We start from the raw sequence: 25,902 nt of genomic DNA, 5'->3' as shown, positions 1-25,902 counted from the left end.
TTGCATCTATTACTCATATTGGTGCCTGAGTGTACTTGTGGGGGTGGTGCTTCATGGTCTGGCATGGTCCCGCCAATAGGGGTGCGTCCCAAAAGGCCATAACACAAACAAGAAAATGACCGAGAATGTCTAGGAGGGTGGTATCAGTAAACTTACATTCATCATCTGCCTGACTGCCTTCTCTTGTGGCCCAAGAAGGTCTTCATAGAAGATTCCAGGTCCTGAGGAGAGGTGTAAAGGGAGGAACAAGAGATGGACCAACTGAAGTAGAGAGTATTCCAGATAAATTGAAGGGTGGTACTTGACCAGAGTAGGCATGACTCTGACCCAGGAGTACAGGGGGGAAGGCTTTTTTTAATTTTTTTTTTTAAGTGAAGTGTTTATAGTTAACGATTGTGAAACTATTTGCCTAAGTCTCAATTCTAACATTTTTTGTCCTGACCCAGTTGTTGAGGAATATTTAACTTGAATTATAGGCAAGTTAGGAAGATTCCTACTATATAAAAGTTCATTTTCCTGAAATACGAAGAAAGGATTAAAACCTAAAGAAACCTAACACCGTAGATACTAGCAAGCCTCCTAAATTGATACTTTTTACCTTCTCCATCAAATTGTCTGACTTGTCCTGAGGACCTAGGCTGAAAAGAATCTGTTTCTTCTGGCCTCCTTCATCCAACTTGGCTCTGACTCTTCTGCTTGTTAAATAAAAAGGTCTCCAAATTAGGGTGGTGAATAAACTTTCCTTTGATTCACCTTCCTCCCCTTTCTTAATCTTAGTTTTTTTCATACAGCAGAATTTGATCACGGACGATAGGAGTGGGCAACAACCTCATCTATATGACCTCCCAGCAGAATTTTTGTGGTAACATAAGTATTTTTTCAGCAATGTATTTTAGGTATCTTTATAAACATCCTGAAAAAGATTAGAGACAGTGGGTCTCTACCCTCTGAGTCCTGTACACATCCGTGCTGGCTGATGAAAATGTCACCTGAAGATTTCATAGAAACAACTGAAATGCTTTTTTTCCCTGCATCTAGGCTTAGGCCCTCCCTTCTTTACATACAGGAAGGATTATGGATGTTAGAATGCCTGCCAAGAGGACTTTCTCCCAGATAAAGCTGGGTGGGCTCTCAGGTCCCAAGGGAATTTGATTTTTGTAAGAGGTAATGATATTGTTGAAAAGAAAGCTGTTGCACTGTTTTTTCTTTTTCATCTGGTAAGGCTGTTGTCTTAGTTCAAGGGGACACTGTTAAAATGAACAGCAGCCTAACAATCATACACAGAAATGCAATTGATTGGTTATTAGTGCACTTGTTGGTATAAATAATCTCAGCTGCCAGCACTTACTAAACTGAGTGTATTTCTGAAGTGTTCTTCCTGTGGTATGGCCAGGAAAAAAGCACTAAACATTAATTTGGAACTGGCTTTTCTGTCCATCCCAGAGGTTATGGTTGGGGTCTACCGCTCTCTTTTCACTGTTCGCTGGGGAAAATTAATCAGTGAGCTGGGTCTGATTGTGCACTTGGGATTTTTTTCATGACTTTCTTTTGGTCAATTCTTTTATTAATGCCTCTGCTCCGAATTTTGACAGTATTCCTTTAAGATCATTTTGGTTGAAAATTGGGACCTAATTAATGGCACTTACATCTCAGATTTCTGTCTCTTAATTGGCAAACACTTGATTAGTTTTGCTCTCTGCTTGCCTCCCTATGTATGTAGTCTGCTCGCCTGATGGTTCACACCGTGACCACCTTTAACTCTATCAAGGTAAGAAACAGTGGCCAGGTCCTCTTGTCTTCCTCCTTGGCTCTTCACCACTCTCCTTCCTCTGACTGTAGGGGAGCTCTTGCCCTATTTCGTTGTAGTGCTTCTGACTCTTCTGGGCCCAAGAGTCTCCCAGGCAAATGTCAACACTCTTCATGGCAGCAGGATGGCTTGGTTGCTTTCCTGGTCAAAAAATTGCCAATTCTAAGCCACAAATGGAGCCCTGGTCGCTCAGTGATTAAGAGGTCGGCAGTTTGAATCCGCCAGCTGCTCCTTGGAAACCCGATGGGGCAGTTTTACTCTGTCCTGTAGGGCTGCATGCTACTCTTGGAGGTATTAGCATTTTATAAGATTGGAGAAATAGTCTCCATTATTTTATTATGTCTTGGGTCCCCTTTTTTTTTTTAATCATTGACATTTTCCATTTTGAAAAAATCTAATTCCTAACAGTGAGGTCATCTCCCCTTTGGTTTCCAGTAGGGCTGAGACCTGTGAGGAGCATATTCTCAGGAAAGCAATGAATGCCTTCTTTGCCCCCTTACAGACTCTACTCTTTCTGGACCTTAAGGTGGTTTGCCTTATTCTCTATGAGGTCCTGTGACAATCTAGCTTTTTCAGGCCTGCTTTGGCTAAATGATGTAGCTGTGCTAAGTGTTTAAAGGCAGTAGACTCTTTGAAATGTATTCACTCAATGATTACTTATGAAGAAGTTGCTACACTGCAGGCACCAGCATAGGAGTTGGAAGAGAGGACAAGTCAGCCATGCCTTCTGCTGTTAAAGGCAGTTCCTAGAATGGTGTTTGTGGAGTATCCAAGCTACTGGATACAGCAAGCTTTGGCTTGGTTCTGATTTTCTGGAATTTTGCTGTAGTTGTATACTAATTTATTCAGTTAGGAAGGTTGGAGACAGGAAATCATATGTACCCTAACATGTTCTTTCAAGTTAAGCCTCAGTCTCTTGTCCCTTTCCCTAAAGTCCTCTTCTGTGTGGGTGTGACAGAAGAGGGATTGCAGCAGAGCTGACACTTGGCTATCATCTTCCAGGAGCTGAACGAGCGCTGGCGGTCCCTGCAGCAGTTGGCTGAGGAGCGGAGCCAGCTCTTGGGCAGTGCCCATGAGGTGCAGAGGTTCCACAGGTAAGGAGGCCAGCTCAGCGCTGGAAGAGGGAGAGATGGCCGACTGTCAAGTTTGCTGAATTTACACTGACCAACTAGTCTTCAGACTTGTTGGCTGAGAGCAATCAGAGTTTAACAGCTGGGTCTTACTGATACTTGTGCTCTCCAGCACCTAGGATGTATCTGAGATGGGGGGGGGGTGCTTGGTAAATACTGCTGAGTGAAGGAACAAGTGTTCTTTTGCTTTCTAGGGCTATTGGTGGTAGGAACTTACAGATATACAAATGCCAACTAAATAAACTACATCCCTGCATTTATCCTGTAATCAGGGCAGATGTACTCAGCATTTCTTAACTTGAATGTGTGTCTGTCTCACTGATAGAGATGCTGATGAAACCAAAGAATGGATTGAAGAGAAGAATCAGGCTTTAAACACTGACAATTATGGCCACGACCTGGCCAGCGTCCAAGCCCTTCAGCGCAAGCACGAGGGCTTCGAGAGAGACCTTGCTGCTCTTGGGGACAAGGTGAGAGGATGCAAAGTCATTTTCTGACATTCTTGTCCAAGGCAGAGCAAAGTCTTACTTTCTTTAGAATGGAACTCCCTTATTTCTTGTGTTCTTACCACCTTCTTTCTGTAGGTAAATTCCCTTGGGGAAACAGCAGAGCGCCTGATCCAGTCTCATCCTGAGTCAGCAGAGGACCTACAGGAAAAATGCACCGAGCTAAACCAGGCCTGGAACAGCCTGGGAACACGTGCAGACCAGCGCAAGGCCAAGCTGGGCGACTCCCATGACCTGCAGCGCTTCCTTAGTGATTTCCGGTAAGAAGCAAAGTATTAGCTCAGAGTTCTGGAGCCATAGGATCGTCTTTTTAATGGTTGTTTTCGTTATGAATGTAATGTATTCTCAATGTAAAATATTCAAACAGTACAGAATTCCAAAAAGTCAAAAATATGTCTCTACTTTCCTATCCAAGCACGTGTACACACACACACACACATCTTCTCTTGCCCCTGACAAAAAGTATTTTTTTCTTAGACATAATTTTCACTTAATCGATATAGGTAATAACCTCAGTCTTTTTCTGCCAACTATTTTTATTTAGGAAAAATTTAAGTCTATAAAAAAAACAGGAAGACTAGTCACCAGTTAACTTTTTGTGACATTTACTTTATCTCTGTATATACATAACACTTTTGTATGTTTTTGTGCTATCTGGTGATATTTTTACATGTATATTTTTGTACCCTTGTGTGTGTACATTTGGTAAGAAGCTGGATTAAATGTATGCACAGGCCTTTGATTTTTAAGGTTTAATCCTGATGAAAGCCTTTTTCATTTGAAGCTGTAGAAAATTTAACCATACTATTGCTTATGTTAGAGTCTGTTACTCTGCAGAGTAAAAAGGTTTTAGTAATAAAGCTATTCATTTTTTCCTCAAAGGAATTCTTTATTTTTTTAATACCCCAAAAGAAGAAACTTTGAAATACTTTGCCTGGAGATCATAGGCAATAAAAAAAAAAAAACATTTTTTTGTTTTTTTTTTATTGCCTATGTTAGAGTCTGTTACTCTGCAGAGTAAAAAGGTTTTAGTAATAAAGCTATTCATTTTTTCCTCAAAGGAATTCTTTATTTTTTTAATACCCCAAAAGAAGAAACTTTGAAATACTTTGCCTGGAGATCTAGCTCCATTAGGTTAGATTAACCCAAAATAACCTTCTGAGGCATGAATTAGGTAGTTCTCTCTTTTCCTGGGTAGAAGGCCTGCTTGCCAAGTCGTGTAATGGCTATTCCTCTGTGGATCTGGTTTCCAGGGACCTTATGTCTTGGATCAATGGAATACGGGGGTTGGTATCCTCGGATGAGCTAGCGAAGGATGTCACTGGAGCTGAAGCTTTGCTGGAGCGACATCAGGTGGGTAGACCTGCCTGCTGAGTAGCAGAAACATGGCTGTTCTGCTGGCCCATGGAAGGCCTCACTCCCCTACCCTTTGTTGTATATTGGTGCTTGACACTAAAGTGGGCATCCACTGCCAGTTATTTAATCTCTTCTCTCCTCTTGGCAGGAACACCGGACAGAAATTGATGCCAGGGCTGGCACTTTCCAGGCATTTGAGCAGTTTGGGCAGCAGCTGTTGGCTCATGGGCACTACGCCAGCCCAGAGATTAAGGAGAAACTAGATATTCTAGATCAGGAGCGTGCAGATCTAGAGAAGGCCTGGGTTCAGCGCAGGATGATGTTGGATCAGTGCCTTGAACTCCAGGTACATGTGCTCTGGACAATAGCTTCCTGTTTGCTCAACAGCATTTCTGACCAGCTATTCATTGCCAAAGACTCCATCTTCTCACCTGCCTCTCCCCTTCCTTAGCTGTTTCATAGGGATTGTGAGCAAGCTGAGAACTGGATGGCTGCCCGGGAGGCCTTCCTGAATACCGAAGACAAAGGGGACTCACTTGATAGTGTGGAGGCTCTGATCAAAAAACATGAAGACTTTGACAAAGCAATTAATGTCCAGGTGAGGCCCTTTGCGCCTTAGAGCCTGAATGTGAAATTTTCCAGATTAACCTCATCTCCTTTCCTTAGTCTAGTCTTCCTTTCTCTCTTCACAATTAGAATCAGAAGTAGACTTGGCAGCCTACTTCTGGATATTGGCCATACCAGAAAAGCAACATACTTATTGTTACATCTCAAAGGAACCTTGTAGTCTAGGAGAAATGAAACGAACATAAATAGAAAAACTGCTTAAATATAAATTCTGGTATTTCTTAGGTGTTAATAAAGGGAATGCTACAGAAAAAAAATACTGTGAAAGAGGAGAAAAACAAATGGGTAGTTAAGGAATACAGGAACATAAACTCAGAAAGATATAAAACTCTTTGATTTCTAAACTATTTTGTTGAAAATCTGACAACCTTTTCAGTGATTCAGCCAAGTTTTTTGTGTGACATCTATGGTGTTGTAACCTCTGCGCCACCCCCGTGTGACCTGGAATCTTCTTGAGTTAAACTCTAGTAATGATTGAAATCAAGCTTTCTTCTGGCTTTTTACGTGCTTGGTTCTGAAGTGTCAGTGTATTCTGATCCTGTCACCAGCTAGTTCTCAGTCACCCAAAGTAACCATTCTCTACTCAAAACCTGCAGTCCAGGCAGAGTCACTTTGCCCACCTTGACCTCCTGCCTTTGTTTGCTGACAGGAGGAGAAAATAGCCGCCCTGCAGTCCTTTGCCGATCAGCTCATCTCTGCTGGCCACTATGCTAAAGGAGACATTTCTAGCCGCCGTAATGAGGTTTTGGACAGGTAGGTGTTCCGGGGGCTGATGTCTGTCACTGACTCCAAGAGAACATGCACCCTTTGTGTAAGCGCTGCTCTGCCTCGTCCCGAGGATTGCTGGGGGAAACAAGTGGCTGTTTCCTTGTTTCCAGCTTACTCCTCCACAAGGTAAGGAATGGTCACATTTGATTAATGGTTTCACTTTCTCAGGTGGCGACGTCTAAAAGCCCAAATGATCGAGAAAAGGTCAAAGCTAGGAGAATCTCAAACCCTCCAGCAGTTCAGCAGGGATGTGGATGAGATCGAGGCTTGGATCAGTGAGAAATTACAGACGGCAAGTGATGAGTCCTACAAGGATCCCACCAACATCCAGGTGAGCTGAACTGATTGGATGTTTATCTCTGAAATAGTCTGGTGCTGTTGAGTAGATTTTGTTAAACAAGGCATCGTTAAAAGGGGGATATGTAAAAACAATCTACTTGTCTCCCTGGCGAAGCCAATGAAAATTATTTTAGTAAGCTGAACCAGCAGAAAAGCCCTAAGAAATCGTCAGAGCCATTTAAAAGTTGCTTGCCTTATTTGCCTATTGAAACCATGTCTGCTATAAAAGTCTATAAAATTCCCCTTTTATTCACAGTCCCCAAATGCTGAGCTTCCCAGCGGAAGTATGACAGCAAAATGGGTTTCTGTTTAATAGCTGATACGCATGTTCACGTCAGTGTACTGAACTCTTGTTCTTTTTAATCTATTTTTGTAGCTTTCCAAGCTGCTGGTAAGTTGTCTTTTTTTTTTTTTTTTTAAAGAGTTTTAGTTAAATGAGCTCCAGTATTTGTGTTCTTCTGTAGAGATTACTGTTACTGTGGTCACACACAGTCTGCTAGTGTTTCTTCATCCATCCTTTTCATTTCTAATCATCCGTCACACTTCATTCACGTGTCCCTGTGGGATGTGGCTTTCTCTATTTTAATTAGCCTGCAGCCCTCCACTCCCCGCTCCCAGTTTATCACTGAGGCAAGTTCTGTACAATGTTTGATTTGGGGGCAGTAGTTGACTGCTTCGTTTCAAAGAGTGCTGCTTTAGAAAAATGCAGTCACCAGCTTGCTGAATAGACTTTGGTCTATTCTTGCAGTGGGTTCATGGTATTCTGTGGCTCAGGGTGGGGACTCTAGCAGGGTGGGAACATTTGGTCGCACATCTAGTCTGGCACCCAGAGGTGCTGATTACTAGAGTGGGGAAGCTAGGGAACTATGGAGAAGCAGATGATCTACCTCCAAATCTAAGTGTGAGAAGGATAAGAGGGGGTGTCACCCAGGGAGCTGTGAAAGGGCCTTTTCAGTTAACACGTAGCTCAGAAGTTGCTTCCACGGGTGAGAGAAATGAAGAAATAAAACCAGAATGAATGGGATGTGAACCAAAGAGAGATCAGAACATGAAACAGAAGGAGAGGAGAATTGGACTTTCATCAGGGCATATGGGTATTTTAAGACCTTTTTTGTTTGTGTATTTTGGGTCAGGTGATTGGAATTACATAACAAGGAGACTTTACGTTAGTGCCAAGTTTAGGCAACCAGACGGCTCTATCCTTTGACAGTTGCTGCCTCTGAAATGAAACATTTGATGCAGAATTCTTCCCCAACTCTACTGCTTTTTTTCTTTTAGTTTTTTTCCCAAATAATACTACCCCGAGACCCCGTGTTTCTCACCCAGAATTGTGCCACAGCTTCTATGTCCTTGCAGTTGTCTCTTGCTGGCAATGTTTTGACACCTTCTGTTTCTATATGATTCTTAAAAATTATTTCAGGTCCCCAGGGTCAGGATTCCATCATTCTTAAATAGCCCTCTCTTTTCCTAGCAAAAATAAATAAATAAATTTCAGCTTACAGTCAAGCCTGGGTTTGACAGATTCCAGGAGTTTTGTTTAATGACAGCTACCAAATGGTAACCGGCAAAGCCTAAGGCCTGTACCAGCTGTAGCTGTTTCCTGTCGAAAGAGGTGTAAGACAGACCATCACATTGCTTAATAGTAGATGTTGCCTTAGGTGATGAAATATCCCTGTGTGTTATTTGTGAAAGCTATAATAAGAAGAAAGCCATAGATGGAACTTGATGTACAAGTAAATTAAAAACTGAAATTGGCCATAACTGTCTTCTGCAAAAATGTTGGAAAGTATATAATTCTAGGGCTTAGCTCCCAAAAAGCAAGTCTAGCTGATTGAGGAGTCAGTTTTCAGTTCACCTCCTGGACTCCCTACAGACTGACCGCTAAATTATTTCACACAAATTCTCTGATTGCCATCTATAAAAAAGGTTTTGACCCTTACCCCTAGTTGTTTTAAGTTTTTACTACTGCTCTCTTGCTTTTGAGAATCTCTTCCTTCCTGATAAATGTAACCTAGCAGAACCTGGTTTTGAAAGGTGGCTTTTGGTATTTCCAGAGCAAGCACCAGAAGCACCAGGCCTTCGAAGCAGAGCTGCACGCCAATGCTGACCGGATCCGTGGGGTCATCGACATGGGCAACTCCCTCATTGAGCGTGGGGCCTGTGCTGGCAGCGAAGATGCTGTCAAGGTATGGTCCACTAGCTACTCTTCTCCTGGTCCCCACGTGTTACTGTCAACTTAATGACGATTTTGAAATTCAGTCTTAAGAAAATTGACAAATTAGAAGACTTTTGCCCACATTACAGATAGCTCCTATGAATTCTTCCCATTCTTCTCTCTTGGATCTTATCAAATCAGGCTCTAGGAGAGGAGGGAGGTTCCTCATGGATTTCGTCTTCTCTCCCCCAGGTCCGGCTGGCTGCCTTAGCTGACCAGTGGCAATTCCTGGTGCAGAAGTCAGCTGAAAAGAGCCAGAAATTGAAGGAAGCCAACAAGCAGCAGAACTTCAACACTGGGATCAAGGACTTTGACTTCTGGCTCTCTGAGGTAATGCTAAATGGTTTTCCCTTCCCACCAGTAGCAGATTTCTAGTCATTTGGGTAGTAGGTCAGTCAGTGAGCCCAAAACTGACAAGGCAGGCCCACCAGGTGCCCCTTTCGACAGAAATGTTTATTATCAAGATATAAGTTGCATATTGTAAGGGATTTATACACAGAAGGGTAAATGTTTAGAGAAGAGAGAGTTCATTTTTGGTGGGACGTGGAGCATGGGTCACTCATCTCCATAGGAATTGCAAACAGGAAGAGATTACAGAGTGTGTGTGGCAGGCAGCTCTAACGAGTCTATGCTGAGATAGCAGTCAAAATACCAGTGAGTTAGTAGTGCATTCTCCCTGTAGAAAATGTGGATAGTACAGAAAATACAAAGAACTAGAAATGCTTTAGAGGCGACCACTGCTGACATTTTTAGAATATCTTTTCATTCTATACATATTTTCATTAATATTGGTGTAGATACGTTTTTTCATATAGTTGAGCTCACAATGTAAGTTCTCATTTCAGGTATTCCCAGCTTTTTGGTGATAATAATTTTGCCACAGTGAACGTATCTGTGTATTAAACTTTGTCCATACCACTGATTCTTTCCCTAGGGGGTGTCCCCTTGAAGTTGGATTGCTGTGCATTTTGACATTATACCACGGTGAAGGCTCAGTGACTGCTGCCTTTAGCTGTTGTATTTAAATCAGTAGGCTCTTGAGTCTGCATTCACTTGACCTTGGGAGAAGGTGTCTTTGGCTGTGCAGGCTGGTACAAGCTGAGTAGGCAGAACAAGTTCGTGATTGAGAAGAGTGTTCAAGCAAGGACCTGGAATAAAACTGGGGCATCCTGGATTTTCCAGAACACTAAATGTGTACTGTACAGTAGCCTTTCTCTTTTGTGTTTCCACTGCCAGGTGGAGGCCCTTCTGGCATCTGAAGATTACGGCAAAGACCTGGCTTCTGTGAACAACCTGCTGAAGAAACATCAGCTGCTGGAGGCGGACATCTCTGCCCATGAGGTTAGCAGAGGGAGGAGGCCAGGCCATAGGTGTCTGGGACACAACATTGCATAACTCCCAACAAGAGCTGGGACATTTGAGAAAGGAGAGTAGTTAGTGTCCATCATTTAAAGCAGCAGTTCTTAAACTTTTTGGTCTCAGGAGCATTTTATTCTCTTAAAAATTATTGAGGACCCCAAAGAGGTTTTGTTTATGTGTGTTCCGTCTGTCAATACTTAAACCATATTGAAGATTAAATAAGTTTTTGAAGTTAAATTTTAAATCTCAGGGGTTACATACTATATGATTCCATTTATAGAACATTCTTGAAATATGACAAAATTATAGAGATAATGAGGGATGGGGGGTGGGTGTAACTATACAGGGGTTGCCAAAGGGAGCCTTCCTTTGTGCTAAGGGAACAGTTTTGTATTTTGATTTTTGGTGGTGGTTACACAAATATGATAAAACACACATACAGAGATGCACAAATGAGTGCATGTAAAAATGGGTGAAATCTGAGTAAGGTCTACGGAATGTTCCAGCATCAATTTCCCTGTTTGGGTATTGTACTATAGTTATGTAAGGTGTTACTACTGGGGAAGGGTATACAGAAACTGTACTGTTTTTGCAACTTTCTATTAATCTAATTATTTCACAATTAAAAATCAGACTAAAACTGGAAATTCAAAAAATATTAACTCCTTTAACATATATAAACAAATTATAAGTAGCATAAATAACATTTTTATGAACAATAACTACATTTTTGAAAGAAAAAGTCACGAGAAGAGTGACATTGGTTACCTTTTTGCAAATCTCTGCAATGTCTGGCTTAATAGAAGCAATTAGATTCTTGTAGTTACTTCTGAATTCCATCATTGTGATAGGTTGTATGTGATGAACGGTCTCACACAGGCAGGTAGTTAGAAAAGGTCGGAGTATTTTAATTCAGATAATTGTAGGTACTCTTCTTTGATACTATATTGAGCTCAGTAAGTTGTAGTTTCTTAAAAGTTAGCTGTAATGTGGACTCTGAAACCATATCGATCAATTTTTCATACTGTATTATATTAAAATCTACTGGTCTATTTTTGCACTTTGAATCGAGATCTTTTTCCCATACGTGATTTTGTAACATCATGCATTAAATCGTTTGGAAAATATTGGTTCCCTGAGTTACGCAGACCTTCTAAATGTTGACACTCCCATCGCATGGTATCAAAACATCAGCATTTGTTTTATCACCACCAGTCTCGTGAGAAAAATCTTTACAAATCGGGAAGCTGTCAAGCTCGTGGTGGATGTAAATTTTCCAAAAGTTTAATTTTCTCTTGAAAGCTTGAATATTATTATTAACAATAAACTCTGTCACTTTTCCTTAAAGTAGGAGGCTCACTTCATTTTAACAAAGTATCTGCAAATGCACAAATCTGAATGACTGTAGTTAATCAGTCAGTTCTTCCAAATAAAAATGGTGGTCCATGAAAAAAGCGGCTGGTTCCACTCCCAACAGGAGCTTTTCTTCAACGCAGACATTGTTCGGTGAACAGCAGAAGGCTTCGTGTGTCTTTCCCAATTAAGCACACAGGGTATTTTATCACATAACCAAAACCAAAAAAACCCAGACCCACTGCCGTCGAGTCGGTTCCAACTCATAGCAACCCTGCAGGACGGATTAGAACTGCCCCATAGAGTTGCCAATTTTATCACATAGAATATTAAAATGACATGTTTTATATCAAGGATGGATATTTAATAAACTTAACAATTTTTGCTGCCTTCTTAAGGATGTTCTTACATGAAAGCAGCATTTTTACGGCAAGTCCGAGGCAGTGAACGATCTGATTGCTGCAGTACAGCCTGGGGCTAAGGCACCAGCAGTTTGCCCCCAGGGCTTTTGCACCATCAGTGGCCATTTCCACACAGGAAAAACGGCGAATATCTTAGTATTGTTAGAAAGTAGTTTCAACCTCATAGAACCCCAGGGCCCATCTCACTCAGAGAACTGCTGCCTTCAAGAATTTACCCCTCACAGCAGACGATAAACTGTGTCCTGTTGTTAAACCAACCTGTTAAACCTCCTGGTGCCATCTTCTCAGTGAGGAATATGCTTGGGAGACCCAGATTTATGACCCTCCCTTTGTGCCCCAGGATCGCCTGAAGGACCTGAACAGCCAAGCAGACAGTCTGATGACCAGCAGTGCCTTCGACACCTCCCAAGTAAAGGACAAGCGGGACACCATCAACGGTCGCTTCCAGAAGATCAAGAGCATGGCAGCTTCCCGGCGAGCCAAGCTGAACGAATCCCATCGCCTGCACCAGTTCTTCCGGGACATGGATGATGAGGAGTCCTGGATCAAGTATGTGTTCCTGCAGCTTCACGTTCTGGGTCCTTCAGAATGCCTCTTGCACCTTGAATTGCACGTGATAGGGACCTTGGGATTGATTTTGTGGATCAAGAGGTCTGGGTCGCCTCGTCCATGAGGTTTTGTGTTTCGGAGTTTAGTGGTGAGACAGGGAAGTGTGGCAAAAAGGAGCCAGGCTCGGAAACCACCCTGGGTTGGGATCTCAGCTCTGCCACCCACTGACTGGGATGCCTCAGTTTCTTGTTCTGGAGTCCAGGCATGCAGTTACAGCAATCAATTATGGACTCTAAAATGGTAGTGGTTACACTTGACCTTGTCTAGACCCTGCTGTTTAGGTCACTGGGAAAATTAGTGAGTTTGTATCTGGAAAACAGTCTGATCTTCTGGGGAAGATCTGAAATCTGAACTTCTTTTTGTTGTTGTTGTGCTTCAAGTGAAAGTTTACAATTTAAGTCAGTTTCTCATAAACTTATACACACCTTGTTATGTGACCCTAGTTGCTCTCCCTGCAGTGTGACAGCACACTTCTCTCTACCCTGTATCTCCCGTGTTCATTCAACCAGCTCCTGTCCCCCTCTGCCTTCTCATCTCACCTCCAGACAGCAGCTGCCCACATAGTCTCATGTGTCTCTTGAGCTAAGAAGCACACCCCTCACCAGTATCATTTTGTGTCTTATAGTCAAGTCTAATCTTTGTCTGAAGAGTTGGCTTCAGGAATGGTTTTAGTTTTGGGCTAACAGAACTTGGGGTCCCTCCAGTATCAGTCACACCATTAAGTCTGGTGTTTTTACTAGAATTTGAGGTCTGCATCCCACTTTTCTCCTGCTCAATCAGGGATTCCCTGTTGTGTTCCCTGTTGGGGTAGTCATTGGTGGTAGCTGGGCACCATCTAGTTCTTCTGCTCTCAGGCTGATGAACTCTCTAGTTTATGTAGCCCTTTCTTTCTCTTGGGCTTATATTTTCCTTGTGTCTTTGGTGTTCTTCATTCTCCTTCGCTCCAGGGGGGTTGAGACCAATTGATGCATTCTAGATGGCTGCTTGCTAGCATTTAACACCCCAGACGCCACTCACCAAAGTGTGATGTAAACTGAACTTCTTAAAGGAGAGTTTAAGGATAAAATCCTTTTTTCTCAATTTCTCACTTCCTTAAATAAACATATGTGTGTATTTTTTTTAAATATATTTACATACATACGGATATGATAGAGTTCATAAGGGCAGCGTGAGTGGTGCCACCTTGTTCTCCAGTGCATCCCCAACCCTCTACAGTCAGGATAACAGTAGGTGCTCATGGATACGTGAATGGGCAGAGGAGATACTTGGACACTGTTTATTTGGGAAATAGAGGCTTTTGTTTTCCAGAAGACTGGCAAGGGTTTTTCTGGAGAGATTGGTAGACGTAAGATGAGGGCATCATAGGGCCTGTAGGTTTTGCAGCTTTTGACCAAACTTCTCAAATTGAAAATGGGTAGAGGTGGAGGCTCACCCTTGGCCTGTGTCGTCCAGGGAGAAGAAGCTGCTGGTGAGTTCCGAGGACTATGGCCGAGACCTAACGGGTGTTCAGAACCTGAGGAAGAAGCACAAACGGCTGGAGGCAGAACTGGCTGCTCATGAGCCAGCAATTCAGGTGAGGAGGGCTTCTTCTGGCTGAGAGGACAGAGGGGTTTGAATGGGGCCCAGATGACAAAGAAATCCTGTCGTCTTGTTTATTTCACTGAGGTCTGCACAATGTTCATGACTCCTCAGCCCAAACAGAGAAGGAGAAATTCTGAATTTGACGTTAAGGTCTTTTTCTGGAAGTGTTGAGGCAGGAATCTAGAAGCAGATGACAGAAAAACCGCCCACTGTTAACCTAATCATTCTTGCCTATCAGGGTGTCCTGGACACTGGAAAGAAGTTGTCTGATGATAACACTATTGGGAAAGAGGAGATTGAGCAGCGGCTGGCACAGTTTGTGGAGCACTGGAAAGAGCTGAAGCAGCTGGCAGCAGCTCGGTGAGTGGTCAGAGCACTTGCTGCTCTTCGGTGCAGTGTGGAAGGCTGACACTCGAAGGCCGGCTGGCCAGCCACTCAGAGCCCCCTGCCAGCTCCTGAACCATTTTCTTGGGCATGCAAGCACCAGGTGGGCTTGCTCCAGAGCCACCTCCTACAGACCAGCGCTGAACTTGTCCCGTTATGTGAATCTGGACCCAGTGTATGGTTCCAGAATTTCATGTTTGAAGAACACTATCTCTCATGAGTGGTAAACAGGAGGCTTAATTAAAACATTTACATACCACCCTTTTCATGAATATTTTTAAGCGTATGTTAACTGTCAGGATTAAAGTTGGTGGTGACCATGGCTGATTATTTTTTCCTATCTCCTGTACAGGGGTCAGCGGCTAGATGAGTCCTTGGAATATCAGCAGTTTGTAGCCAATGTGGAAGAGGAAGAAGCCTGGATCAATGAAAAGATGACCCTGGTGGCCAGTGAAGATTATGGAGATACTCTTGCTGCTATCCAGGTCAGAGAGAAACTAAAGATGCCACCTGCTTCCCTCTTAGCAGCTGCCTGCTGTTCACTCTTCTTGCGTGTTTGTTCAGTGGACCTGCTCTTACCATTAGAGGTGTGCACACAGCCAGCAGCCAAGGCCTCGTCAGTTGATCTTACCCTCAAGATCTCCTGCGAGGGAGGTTGCCTCTCTCAACAAAATTGCCATGACTTTGTCAGCCCCAGTTCACGGAGTCCTATTGTCAGTCAAGTAGTATCATTACCACACAGAGTAGTATTCCCTAAGTATATTGGCTAATTAATGCTGTGAAACAACCCACCTACCTGAGCAGTTAAAAACCACAGCAGTGTACTCTTTCCCAGGATTCTGTGAAATGGCAGGTATCCCTCTGCTCTTTGCACTTGGGTCACTCCTGCAGCTGTGCTCAGGTTGAGGTGTGGCTCAGCCGAAAGACCTGAGACGACCTCACCCAGCTGGTCCTGGCTGTTGGCTGGGATGTCTCAGTTCTCCCATGGCCTCTCATCCTCTAGCAGACTTAACCAGCTTCCTTATGTGGCCCTCTCAAGGCAGTACTCAAAGAGGCAAAGGTAGAAGCTGAGAGGCCTCTTAAGGCCTGATCATCACAAAGCATCCTCACTGAGTTCTGTTTGGCAAGGCAGCTTAGACCTGCCTCTCAGTGAGCAAAGCTACAAAACATCATGGTCATGTTTTTCAGTTTACCATACCAAATGTATCTAAACATTTGCCACCAGGTATAGAAGCAGAGTTTGCATTCCCAAGAATGGGGATCACCCAAGCCACACTCCTCACAGCCGGAATCATTTCCGACTAGTTCAGGATGATTTAGGCAGAATTCAGGTGAAGTAAATGATTTTCCATCTTATATGTAGTTGAGCTCCTTAGAAGCAAGCAAAAAGGGTATTGTCTCCAGTGGTTTAATTGTACTGAGGAAAAGACATGAGATGAGCTCAAGTGATGTCTTAAAAATAAGTGTCATTGTTTTGTTGGGAGATTATCTTCAGCTTGCCTTGTGTTCATTCTCGTGGTCTTCTAGAGACAACGGGGACACTATACAGATTGATTAATGAGTGCTCAAATGTTAACCCCTTCAGAAAGGCCTTCCTGACTGTAGCTTCTCAACCACACTCCACCCTCCCCCCCGCCACTACCAGTTATTTTCTGCATCCTATTCTTACTACCTTTACAATTACACATTTATTTGTATACCTGTAATGTGTGTGAGAGCGGGGACCGTATCAGCCCTGTCCCCTCTGGCCACAATGGCGTACAGTAGATTCTCAACAGCTGGCCTTGTCGGTTCCACGCTAGGGGTTGCTGAAGAAACACGAAGCCTTTGAGACAGACTTCACTGTCCACAAGGATCGCGTGAATGATGTCTGCACTAATGGACAAGACCTCATTAAGAAGGTGAGCCTGGCCCACTGGTAAACCCTCGGTTCCCACTCCAGGGCACCAGTCTGCTGGTACCATGGCGCCCCGGGAAGTTCATCTCCTGGGAGATTGACCAAACAGAGGCTTGCACGGAAACCAGTAACAGTACCATTTCTGTGCTTCATAAAGAAGAGACAGATTACATAAGTGGATATGTCTCCCTTTTTGAAGCCAGTTAGTAAAGTTACTCTGCATTGGTTATTTTTTTCTGCCTTAATTAAGCTAACAGAGAAGCATTCCTGTTGTCATCTCTGCTGGCCCTTCTGTGACACTGGACTCCCAAATGGTTGCTTTCTTAATTTTCTATTTCTCAAGCAATACAGGCTCATTATCGAGATATTAGAAAATACAAATAAGCAAAACAAAATAAAAATTACACATAAACCCAGCACCTAGAGATGACTACTAATAAGATCTTAGTATCTAACCTTCCAGACTTTTTCTCTCCACATTTATAGAGCCACCCACTAAATACATGCATGTTTACAGGATTACACTGCTCTATAAAATTATCAAAAGATCTGGCTGCTATACAGGTCGTTGTATCAGTTAGAATCACAAGGTTTATTTCATTTAAACAGCACTTTAGGGAGAAAGCAACAAATCAAGGAGCTTGGTACTTTCTCACCTGCAGGTGAAGTCAGCTTGCATACATATTGAAGTTCAGCCGGTGTTCACGAACTAATCACCACCATAAACCTCATGCTGCAAGACAAACATTGTAACAAGTATAATTTTCTATAACAAACATAGTGAGTAATAATGGAATTTCTCATCACAGACTGCACTCAGTAAGCATGCATACAAGATTAGGGTTTTGTTCCATGGGAGGTAACAGTGTTTACTGGAAACGTTTTTATCCTTGTCTTTATCAGCAAATAAACTAACAAGAAACTAATTTCAGATCCAGGCTGTGTCCAGATGTGAACATAGCCATAGGTATGACTGCCCGTCCACCCACCACCCCATACACCTGGACAGTGCTCACTCTCACTTATTGTGAGACAACTGGTTTGGGAATGTTCTTCAGCCTGCGAGCAAAGAGCCTAGTACTTTCTTCTTAGTGACACTTGGTTCAACAATCTTTGTTTCCTCCCAAAGTTTTTCTTTAAATTCTGCTGTAACTTGTCAGTGTTTTTAACTACAGACTTAACCAAGACTGAATCAGTGTTTGGGGCTTAACAGTTGTCGATATCCACAGTGTCAAAACATTTTTTTGAGCCATTGTTTTTATTTCATATGCATAGTAGCCATTGTTTGGATGTACAGATTTTTATTTAACTGATCGTTTTCTAATTTTTTGCTCTCAAAAACGATACTAACGAATATATTATTGTAACTTAACATTTGAACACATTCCTCATTATTCCTTTAGCATAGACTCCTACAAGTAGAATGGCCAGTACAGAGGGTGCTGGTCTTTTTAAGGTGTTTACTCTGTTCTCTTAGAGAAGTTTTGCCCGTTATTCTCCCCCTGGCAGTGGACAGGGGAGCAAAGGGCCCATTTTAGAGAAAGCAAAAGCCTTCACAGGGAGGGCAGAGGTGGGGCGGCTGCAGCAGGAGGCGAGGCTGACCCGTGCTTGTGCTTCTCTTCGTGGCCTAGAACAATCACCACGAGGAGAACATCTCTTCAAAGATGAAGGGCTTAAACGGGAAGGTTTCCGACCTTGAGAGAGCTGCAGCCCAAAGGAAGGCGAAACTTGATGAGAACTCTGCCTTCCTTCAGTTCAACTGGAAGGCTGACGTCGTGGAGTCCTGGATTGGTAAGCACTGTTTCAGCAAGGCCTGACGTTTCTTGTTCCTCCAGGCCAGGAAGATTGTTCCCAGAGCCACATCTCGTCTGTTTCCCATGCAGGTGATTTTCTTCCACAGAGAAGAAACTGATTAGTTGCAGGCATTTCAGGGAACCCTGCTACCAACCAGGGCAGACCACTGGCCACCATCTACAAGACAGTTTCCTGAGGCCAAAGAGCCAGGGCCACAGCAGTGCTTGGCACTGGGCTAACACTAAGGCTAACAAAACAAAAGTCCATAGACGCTGAAAGCAGCAGACATCGCCACACAAACAGAACGGGCACACTAAAGGGGACCAGACTGTCAGCACTGTCCCATTACCTACATGGGTCGAGGCTGTAACCCAGCTCCTTGGTGATGAAAAATTAGATCCTGATACCAGGACTGACAAATCCTTAGTAGTTGCTTTTACATAAGTGGCAACTGAACGACATCTGGGACAGCCTGGAAGGCTTCTGGGATGGTTCCGTCCAGCCTTTCCACAGCACAGGTAGAGAACAAGGCCTGGGTGCAGGGAGGAGCCCATGGATGTGAGTTCAGAGACTGCTGTTAGTGACATCGGGGTTTAAATGTAAACAAAATCATAGTTTGCCCCAGTTGTCTTGTTTGTTTTAATCTCACTATACTGAGAAGGGGTGGTGTACTTCGCATGCTTGGTTTTCTAGGTGAAAAGGAGAACAGCTTGAAGACAGATGATTATGGCCGAGATTTGTCTTCTGTCCAAACTCTTCTTACCAAACAGGTCAGTTGTTGCTGATTCATTAATTGAAATGTATTCAAATAGTATTTCCTGCTAGACAAGTGGTGGTCAGCATCTTTCATTGAGATATTCGACTATTTTATGCAAGGCACTAGAGATCAGCATGAGTAAGGCACAGTCCTGGTCCTCAGGGAGCTTCCAGACTAACTGGGGAAACAAGTAACCAGGCTTTTATGCCATGTGATGGGTGCTCACAGGGATGAGCAAGGCAGAGAGCTCTGTGGGCCTCTCTCAGAGGAGATATCTGGCTCGTTCTTCAGCAGGAGAGGGTTGATCAGGAAAGTCTCTTGGGGAGATGACATCTAAGCTAAATTAGAAAGGATAAACTGGAACTAGTCGGGTGAAGAGGCTGGGCGTGTGGCCTGGGCTGGAGGAGTAGAGAGCCCGGAGTGCCAGGGCAGGGGGCGCAAGGCTGGAAGCAGGAGACCAGGGGGAAGCAGTCATCTGCAGGGGAGAGGGAGGTGGTCTGAAAGATGCGGAAGAGCGGGCAGGTGTCAGGAAGAGGGGGAGACTATAAGCGGACAGATGGTGCCATTCTGAGCTCTGCACTCAGGACGAGTAAGCCCTAGTTGCACTGCAGTCGCTGCAAGTTGGCTTATCCCTCCTTGCTCCAGGAAACCTTTGATGCTGGCCTGCAGGCCTTCCAGCAGGAAGGCATTGCCAACATCACTGCCCTCAAAGATCAGCTGCTGGCTGCCAAGCACATTCAGTCAAAGGCCATTGAGGCCCGGCACGCCTCCCTCATGAAAAGGTGGAGCCAGCTTCTGGCCAACTCAGCCACACGGAAGAAGAAGCTGCTGGAGGCTCAGAGTCATTTCCGCAAGGTGAGGATGGGACCAGGAAAGCTCAGCTGGGCCAAAACACAGGAAGGCAAATCCAACTTCTGTTTGCTATGATCTGCCATCGTTGTTAAGAAAAGCACCTCAGCAAAATGGTCTGGACAGGGCAAATGAAGGTGCCATTCAGAAGCACACAGGACAGACTGAATTCGCATGTACCAAGGTACAACAGGAAGAAAGGGAGGAAAGGTTGGTGAGGATGTACAGAAGTGGGAGTGAGAAAAAGGAGCAGAAAACAGAGCCCAGCAACTAGCACACCGTACTCACCTCTGGTTCCCTCTAAGCTAGCCTTTGCCATTCAGCATACCCACCACCCGCTCTCCTGGCCAAGGAAGGCAAGTCCAGGCCTAGCAGCTCTCTTAAATCGGTGTCTCCTTTGCTTTCAGGTGGAGGACCTCTTCCTGACCTTCGCCAAAAAGGCTTCTGCCTTCAACAGCTGGTTTGAAAATGCAGAAGAGGACCTAACAGACCCCGTGCGCTGCAACTCTCTGGAAGAAATCAAAGCCTTGCGTGAGGCCCATGATGCCTTCCGCTCCTCACTCAGCTCAGCCCAAGCCGACTTCAACCAGCTGGCCGAGCTAGACCGCCAGATCAAAAGCTTCCGCGTGGCCTCCAATCCCTACACCTGGTTCACCATGGAGGCCTTGGAGGAGACCTGGAGGAACCTCCAGAAAATCATCAAGGTGCACCTTCTCCCCTGTTCCCCATCTGTTCTGTACTCCACTCCTGCTCAGAGCTTTCAGCCTGGGGCCCCTTGTCAGCGCAGCCCCTTCTTGCTGAAGGATGACAAGACTTAGGAGGAAGTGGAGGAGAAGGAAAAGGCCTGAATTTGTGTATCAGAAGTTACCATTCATATCAGTTCACTGCTTGACTGTGATCCATCACTTCCCCTCTATGTCTTCCCTGGGGAGCTGTGAGCAAAGAGGACTATTTAATCTTCTGAGCTCAGTTAATGTCTCCCAGACTCCTTCCCATACCATCTTTGGGTTGAGGTTAATCCACAAGTGATTCTAGTTCAGCTTCAAAAAATTTAGTTCCTGCCCCTCTCAAATTTTAAAGCCAACGAGTCCATTCTAAGGGTAGAGCCGTCTCCATGCCAAGCTCATCCATGAAGGAGTCCGCAGCATTTGCCTCCCTTGGTCCTTAGGAAAGGGAGCTGGAGCTGCAGAAGGAGCAGCGGCGGCAGGAGGAGAACGACAAGCTGCGCCAGGAGTTTGCCCAGCACGCCAACGCCTTCCACCAGTGGATCCAAGAGACCAGGTGCCCTGCCCCTGCACAGCCCCAGGGAGGCAGCCAGCAGGTCCCTGCTGTGCCCAGGCCTGGGGAACACTCTGGTCCCCATGGCTGAGTCCCAGGCCTCCAGCCCCGGACTTGATGCAGAGGAGGACCGAGGTGTCACCACAGCTCCAGGGTGTGGTGTCTTACCCAGAAGGCATGCTAGCAATAAAGAAGGGTTAGGGGCACAGTCCACTCTGGCTCTGCAGCTGGAGGGGGTGGGCAGAGTCAAAGCAGCCTTCTTGCATGTCCCCCCAGAGTCTGTGGCTAGAGATCCCGGGCTGGGTGGGACTGTGCTTAGGCCATGGTCAGCCCCCACAGCAACCCAGTGACAGATCGTACAAGGATTGAATGCTGATGTTCTTGGTTTTGCCTTTTCTTGTGTCTTCTTGCCATACCCCTCCTCCTGACTGCTGCTGCCCCGGACACCACCTCATCTTACGCTGCTGGGATTTCATCGCCACAGAACGTACCTCCTTGATGGGTTAATATCGTCTTATTTCTGGGCTCATGGTGTGGTGGTGTCTCATGCTTGTCCCTCCGTTCCCTGGCTTGCAGAGGATTCCAGGATGGGCCCTCCTACCCAGGGCTGGCTGTACTCCCCTCGGCCTGTGCAGCCCCAGCCCCACCCCATGCCCTCTCTGTCCCTGTCACCTTACAAAGAGTGTGTGTCTTGCTCCACAGCCCACTGTCCCTGACAGCCTGCAGTCTGGGGAGGGGAGCCACTCCTGCTTTTCTGCTCTGATTCCGAGGGTTCTCCTCGGGGAGGGTGTATGATCATGCAGGAAGTCAGAGCCGGAGTCCAGAGCCTCTGAGAGTTCTTAAGTTTGTTGAGCCATTGTGATTATATTGGCCTTTTTGCCTCTACTTCCCCAGCATGTCCAGAGGGATATTCAGCTCCTAGGTGATGAGTGGGCATGAAACTAGACCACAGAATTAGGGTCTCAGGCTGGGTGCAGTAAGTCCACAGCTGAGAGAAAGGGCTGTATGTTGGCCTCAGTGCCCCACACGGAGCTCTCTCCTGGCTTTCCGGGGGCCGAGAGACAACGGAATGCACAGCGCGATGGAGACAGGGCTTGGAGGAGCCAGCCAGCAGAGCGGAGCAGGGCTGCCCCTCCTAGGTCCCAGTCAGCCACCTTTGGGTTCTTGCCAAAGCCCACTGTAAGACCCTCTCTGATTGAAGGGACCAGCATTTCTAGGGGTTTGCAGAGTAAATAGAACATTTAATGGTGGTGATGGGAAAAATATGTCCAAACCAATCAGACTGCACATGCTAACGACAGAGCAAGAGGGACCGGGGACTGTGGTTTCTAAGGAAGTCTGAGGCCCCAAGACACCCTGGCCCTCGGCTCTCCTCCTTAGCCCCCGTCGCTGTGCCTGCTGGTCTCCGTCTGTCTCCACGAGATGCCACGCTCCCCTTTTCCTGTGGCTCCTCCCCAGCCCTGTCCCATCTTGCCCAGCCCCAGCGTGAGCTGCCCAAGGCTACCTGCCCTCCCAGGCCAGCCCTTGGGTCTCCCACCATGTACTGCCTGGGTGCCGGGTAGCCGTCTCCTGTGCACTGCCAGCTTGGACCTCGTGGCATGTGTCTGTCTCAGTGTGCTCTTGCCCCCCCCACCCCCCTTTGGTGTATTCATTTGGTTTCTTTTCTTTGAATAGCATAGCGTATCGTCGGGTCATTCGTGTCTATCAGTATGAAGTTGGGGATGATCTGTCTGGAAGGTTTTTCTCCTCTTATTTCTCTTATCTCACTGTGGTTTTACCAATGCACTCTTGACTTCCCCAGGCGGCTCCGCTTTCTGACTAACCCACCGCCCTCGGCCGCTTGGGAAGGAGGGGTCTGTCCTCCTCCCACTGCACCGGCACCCAGCCTCCTGCCCCCAGATACTGGGGGTGTGCTTTTCCCTTGGGGACATGGCGTGACTGTGAGTCTGATCTGCTGGGGTAGGAGGAAGCTGGGTGCCTTGCCTTGCTAGAGCACTTTGAACTTGGGGAAATTTCAGAGCTAACCCTGGCTCACTGGGCTTTAAAAGGGTAGACTGGGGAAAAGGTGGGTACACGGGAGGCTGGGCTAAAATCCCACCAAGGACATGAGCACAATGTGAACTTGTCCCTGCACGATAACCCCAACTTGTTTGTGTCGCTGTTCACTGGTAGCCTCTTGTGGTCTCACACTGTCATGATGGGAAGATGGCGGCTCCCGAGGGCCTACCTGCTCTCCATAACCTGACCCTGGACAGGAATCTCTGGCCCTGGTTGTCTCTAGATTATGCAACATGAATCCCTGAGCTTAGTCAAAGCCATCTCCTCTTTGGGCAGCTGATTAGTACTATTTTCAAAACCCAAATCTGGTCATGACTCGTAGCACTCCGAGGGGTCATCTAACTATCACCCTCCCCCTACCACCACCACTGTCGTTCACCCTAGAATGTGGCTCCCCTTCTCAGGGACCTGCAGGGAGACTCCAGGGGTTTTGGGGGGTGGCTTTCAGGTTGTCAGCCTCCCCTCCTCCCTAAGGTCTCTGGCTTTTGGGTGTCAGGCCTAGATGGAGTGCCTCAGTCTCCCCATGGCTGCAGAGAGGGTGTGCTGTCGGTCAGGCCTACAGCTCTCTGTTCCCGTGAGGAAGCTTAAAATCAATTCCTGGGTCACCCTCTGAGGGCCTAGCTTGGCTTGGGTCAGGTACCATGTCACACCCTGGCCGAGCCCAAGGAGCCACATGAGAAACAGGGTTCTGCTGGGAGCAGGGAACAGGCTAGGTGGGGCTCAGCCCTGGCTCACCAGTTGGCCTTGGGCAGGTGGCTCGCCACAGCAGATGGTACCTTCTTGTCTGAGATAGGGAGACGTTTCCTGCTCTCCCCGGCTCACGGAGCCAGTTAGAAAGAGACCACCAAGAGCACGTGGGGTTTTTATTCTGTAGTGAAAGGAACTGGAGACTGCCAGGCATCCTTATCGAGAGGTAGTTACTGGAGCTCTTGATCAGGCCATAGTCTCACTGTGCTGCTGTGTTTAGGTCCTGCATGGTGGAAGAGTCAGGGACCCTTGAATCCCAGCTTGAAGCTACCAAGGTGAGCGCCCCTGGGCTTGTGGCCCAACAAGACCTTCATGTAACCCCCCAACCCCCACCCCCACCACAAGCAAGCCTGCCTGTCCTTGGTTCCAAGTCAGAAATGAGATGGCTGGTTGGTTACCCCTTTTTTCCTGGCTTAAAGCAGCCTGAGACCTCGTCATTTTAAAGAAAGCCTTTGTCTTTAACCGTCACCCTACTTGTAAATAGGCTCCTTTTGTCCTTAGTATGTGCTGTTTCCTGGCAGGTCTACCCTCTGGTTTGGGACTTCTCTTACACTGAAAGTATCCCTCTGCTGTGAGGCCATTCTGGATTTCTTCGCCCCCACCCACTTTTCCCTCTTTAGTCAGAAGCCACACGTCTGGCCCTGGAGGGCTCAGGCTGGGGGTGAGGACACAGGAGAGAGCTGAGCAGGCACCCGGGCCTGGTGGCTGAGGTCAGAGCTCCATCCCACACAGCTCTGCTCTCACCCGCTAGCGCAAACACCAGGAGATTCGAGCCATGAGGAGTCAGCTGAAGAAGATTGAGGACCTAGGCGCCGCCATGGAGGAAGCACTTATCCTGGACAACAAGTACACGGAGCACAGCACCGTGGGCCTGGCCCAGCAGTGGGACCAGCTGGACCAACTGGGCATGCGCATGCAGCACAATCTGGAGCAGCAGATCCAAGCCAGGTACCTGGGAGGGCACTGTGGGGAGACAGGGCTCGGCCCCCTGCCGGAGGTCACCCCAGAGGCATTAGAAACCAACATGTCACTGTGGTGCAGGGTGAGCACCTGGGCCCTAATTCTGCTCTTCTGTCTAGGAATACAACAGGTGTGACCGAGGAGGCCCTCAAGGAGTTCAGCATGATGTTTAAGTGAGTAGTCCTGGTCTTCCTGGGGGCTGGCGGAGGGGGGGCACCCAGCAGCAGGCCTGTGTGCTGAGCCGCCTTCGGCTTTGTGCTGCAGACACTTTGACAAGGACAAGTCTGGCAGGCTGAATCACCAGGAGTTCAAATCCTGCCTGCGCTCCCTGGGCTATGACCTGCCCATGGTGGAAGAAGGGGAACCTGACCCTGAGTTTGAGGCAATCCTAGACACTGTGGATCCAAACAGGTGAGCCTCAGGGAAGGTGTCGGGAGGATCCTCTGCCCTTGGCTCCTACTCTGTCCTCCCTGCTCACTCCACTTGTCTGCCCCTTGCCCAGGGATGGCCATGTCTCCCTGCAAGAATACATGGCTTTCATGATCAGCCGTGAGACTGAGAATGTCAAGTCCAGCGAGGAGATCGAGAGCGCCTTCCGTGCCCTCAGCTCAGAGGGAAAGCCGTACGTGACCAAGGAGGAGTTATACCAGGTATGTGAGCTCTGGGACCTGGGAAGTGGTTTAGAGTAAGGGCTTTTCCAGGACCTTCCCTTTCCTGTTGGGAGGCTTCACTTTGAAAACTGAAGCCAAAGGTTTCCAGTGAATCAGCAGTGCTAGTCTAGTCGAACAGTCCCACTTTAAGCCCTACCCTACGCCGGGTGCTCAAACCAGACAGCTTACTCCATCCTTCCCAAACCACGCAGGAACGAGTTTTAGCCCCATTTACAAATGAAACGCAATACAACTGTAACTGCTAGTAGCAGATGTGGCCTTTACACCCCAGGTGGACTACAGACACTGAGCACACAGGTCTTCCTGAAACTTGTTGTTGCCCAGTCAGTTCCAGCTTGCGGCAGGGTAGAACTGTTCCTCAGAAGTCCCCTGGGTGGTGCAAATGGGTTAAACACTCTACTAGCTGAAAGCTTGGCAGTTTAAACTCACTCTGAA

General features: G+C 46.4%; 1 protein-coding gene across 4 annotated transcripts in view; it reads left to right on the top strand.

Annotated features, from left to right (window-relative positions):
• The window catches only part of SPTAN1 (spectrin alpha, non-erythrocytic 1), a 62,112-nt gene that overhangs the window by 35,335 nt on the left and 875 nt on the right, over window positions 1-25,902 (top strand). For 2 of the 4 annotated variants that reach the window (XM_003407692.4, XM_003407690.4), the window contains 28 exons: window positions 1,721-1,768; window positions 2,810-2,901; window positions 3,263-3,407; window positions 3,522-3,703; window positions 4,697-4,796; window positions 4,948-5,145; window positions 5,251-5,397; window positions 6,076-6,179; window positions 6,363-6,525; window positions 8,588-8,719; window positions 8,941-9,078; window positions 9,985-10,089; window positions 12,223-12,431; window positions 13,944-14,064; window positions 14,311-14,432; window positions 14,809-14,941; window positions 16,259-16,357; window positions 17,985-18,144; window positions 18,841-18,917; window positions 19,550-19,759; window positions 20,161-20,457; window positions 20,922-21,034; window positions 21,516-21,533; window positions 24,057-24,111; window positions 24,588-24,784; window positions 24,916-24,969; window positions 25,061-25,207; window positions 25,299-25,446. In XM_003407692.4, coding sequence (XP_003407740.2) covers window positions 1,721-1,768; window positions 2,810-2,901; window positions 3,263-3,407; window positions 3,522-3,703; window positions 4,697-4,796; window positions 4,948-5,145; window positions 5,251-5,397; window positions 6,076-6,179; window positions 6,363-6,525; window positions 8,588-8,719; window positions 8,941-9,078; window positions 9,985-10,089; window positions 12,223-12,431; window positions 13,944-14,064; window positions 14,311-14,432; window positions 14,809-14,941; window positions 16,259-16,357; window positions 17,985-18,144; window positions 18,841-18,917; window positions 19,550-19,759; window positions 20,161-20,457; window positions 20,922-21,034; window positions 21,516-21,533; window positions 24,057-24,111; window positions 24,588-24,784; window positions 24,916-24,969; window positions 25,061-25,207; window positions 25,299-25,446 — 3,714 coding nt within the window. The remainder of the gene's footprint in view (window positions 1-1,720; window positions 1,769-2,809; window positions 2,902-3,262; window positions 3,408-3,521; window positions 3,704-4,696; window positions 4,797-4,947; window positions 5,146-5,250; window positions 5,398-6,075; window positions 6,180-6,362; window positions 6,526-8,587; window positions 8,720-8,940; window positions 9,079-9,984; window positions 10,090-12,222; window positions 12,432-13,943; window positions 14,065-14,310; window positions 14,433-14,808; window positions 14,942-16,258; window positions 16,358-17,984; window positions 18,145-18,840; window positions 18,918-19,549; window positions 19,760-20,160; window positions 20,458-20,921; window positions 21,035-21,515; window positions 21,534-24,056; window positions 24,112-24,587; window positions 24,785-24,915; window positions 24,970-25,060; window positions 25,208-25,298; window positions 25,447-25,902) is intronic. The other 2 variants (XM_023544872.2, XM_023544871.2) reach the window with 2 other exon arrangements.

This window comes from Loxodonta africana, chromosome 9 (assembly GCF_030014295.1).
Source record: "Loxodonta africana isolate mLoxAfr1 chromosome 9, mLoxAfr1.hap2, whole genome shotgun sequence".
Taxonomy (NCBI): domain Eukaryota; kingdom Metazoa; phylum Chordata; class Mammalia; order Proboscidea; family Elephantidae; genus Loxodonta; species Loxodonta africana.
This window is presented reverse-complemented; position numbering and strand designations above follow the sequence as displayed.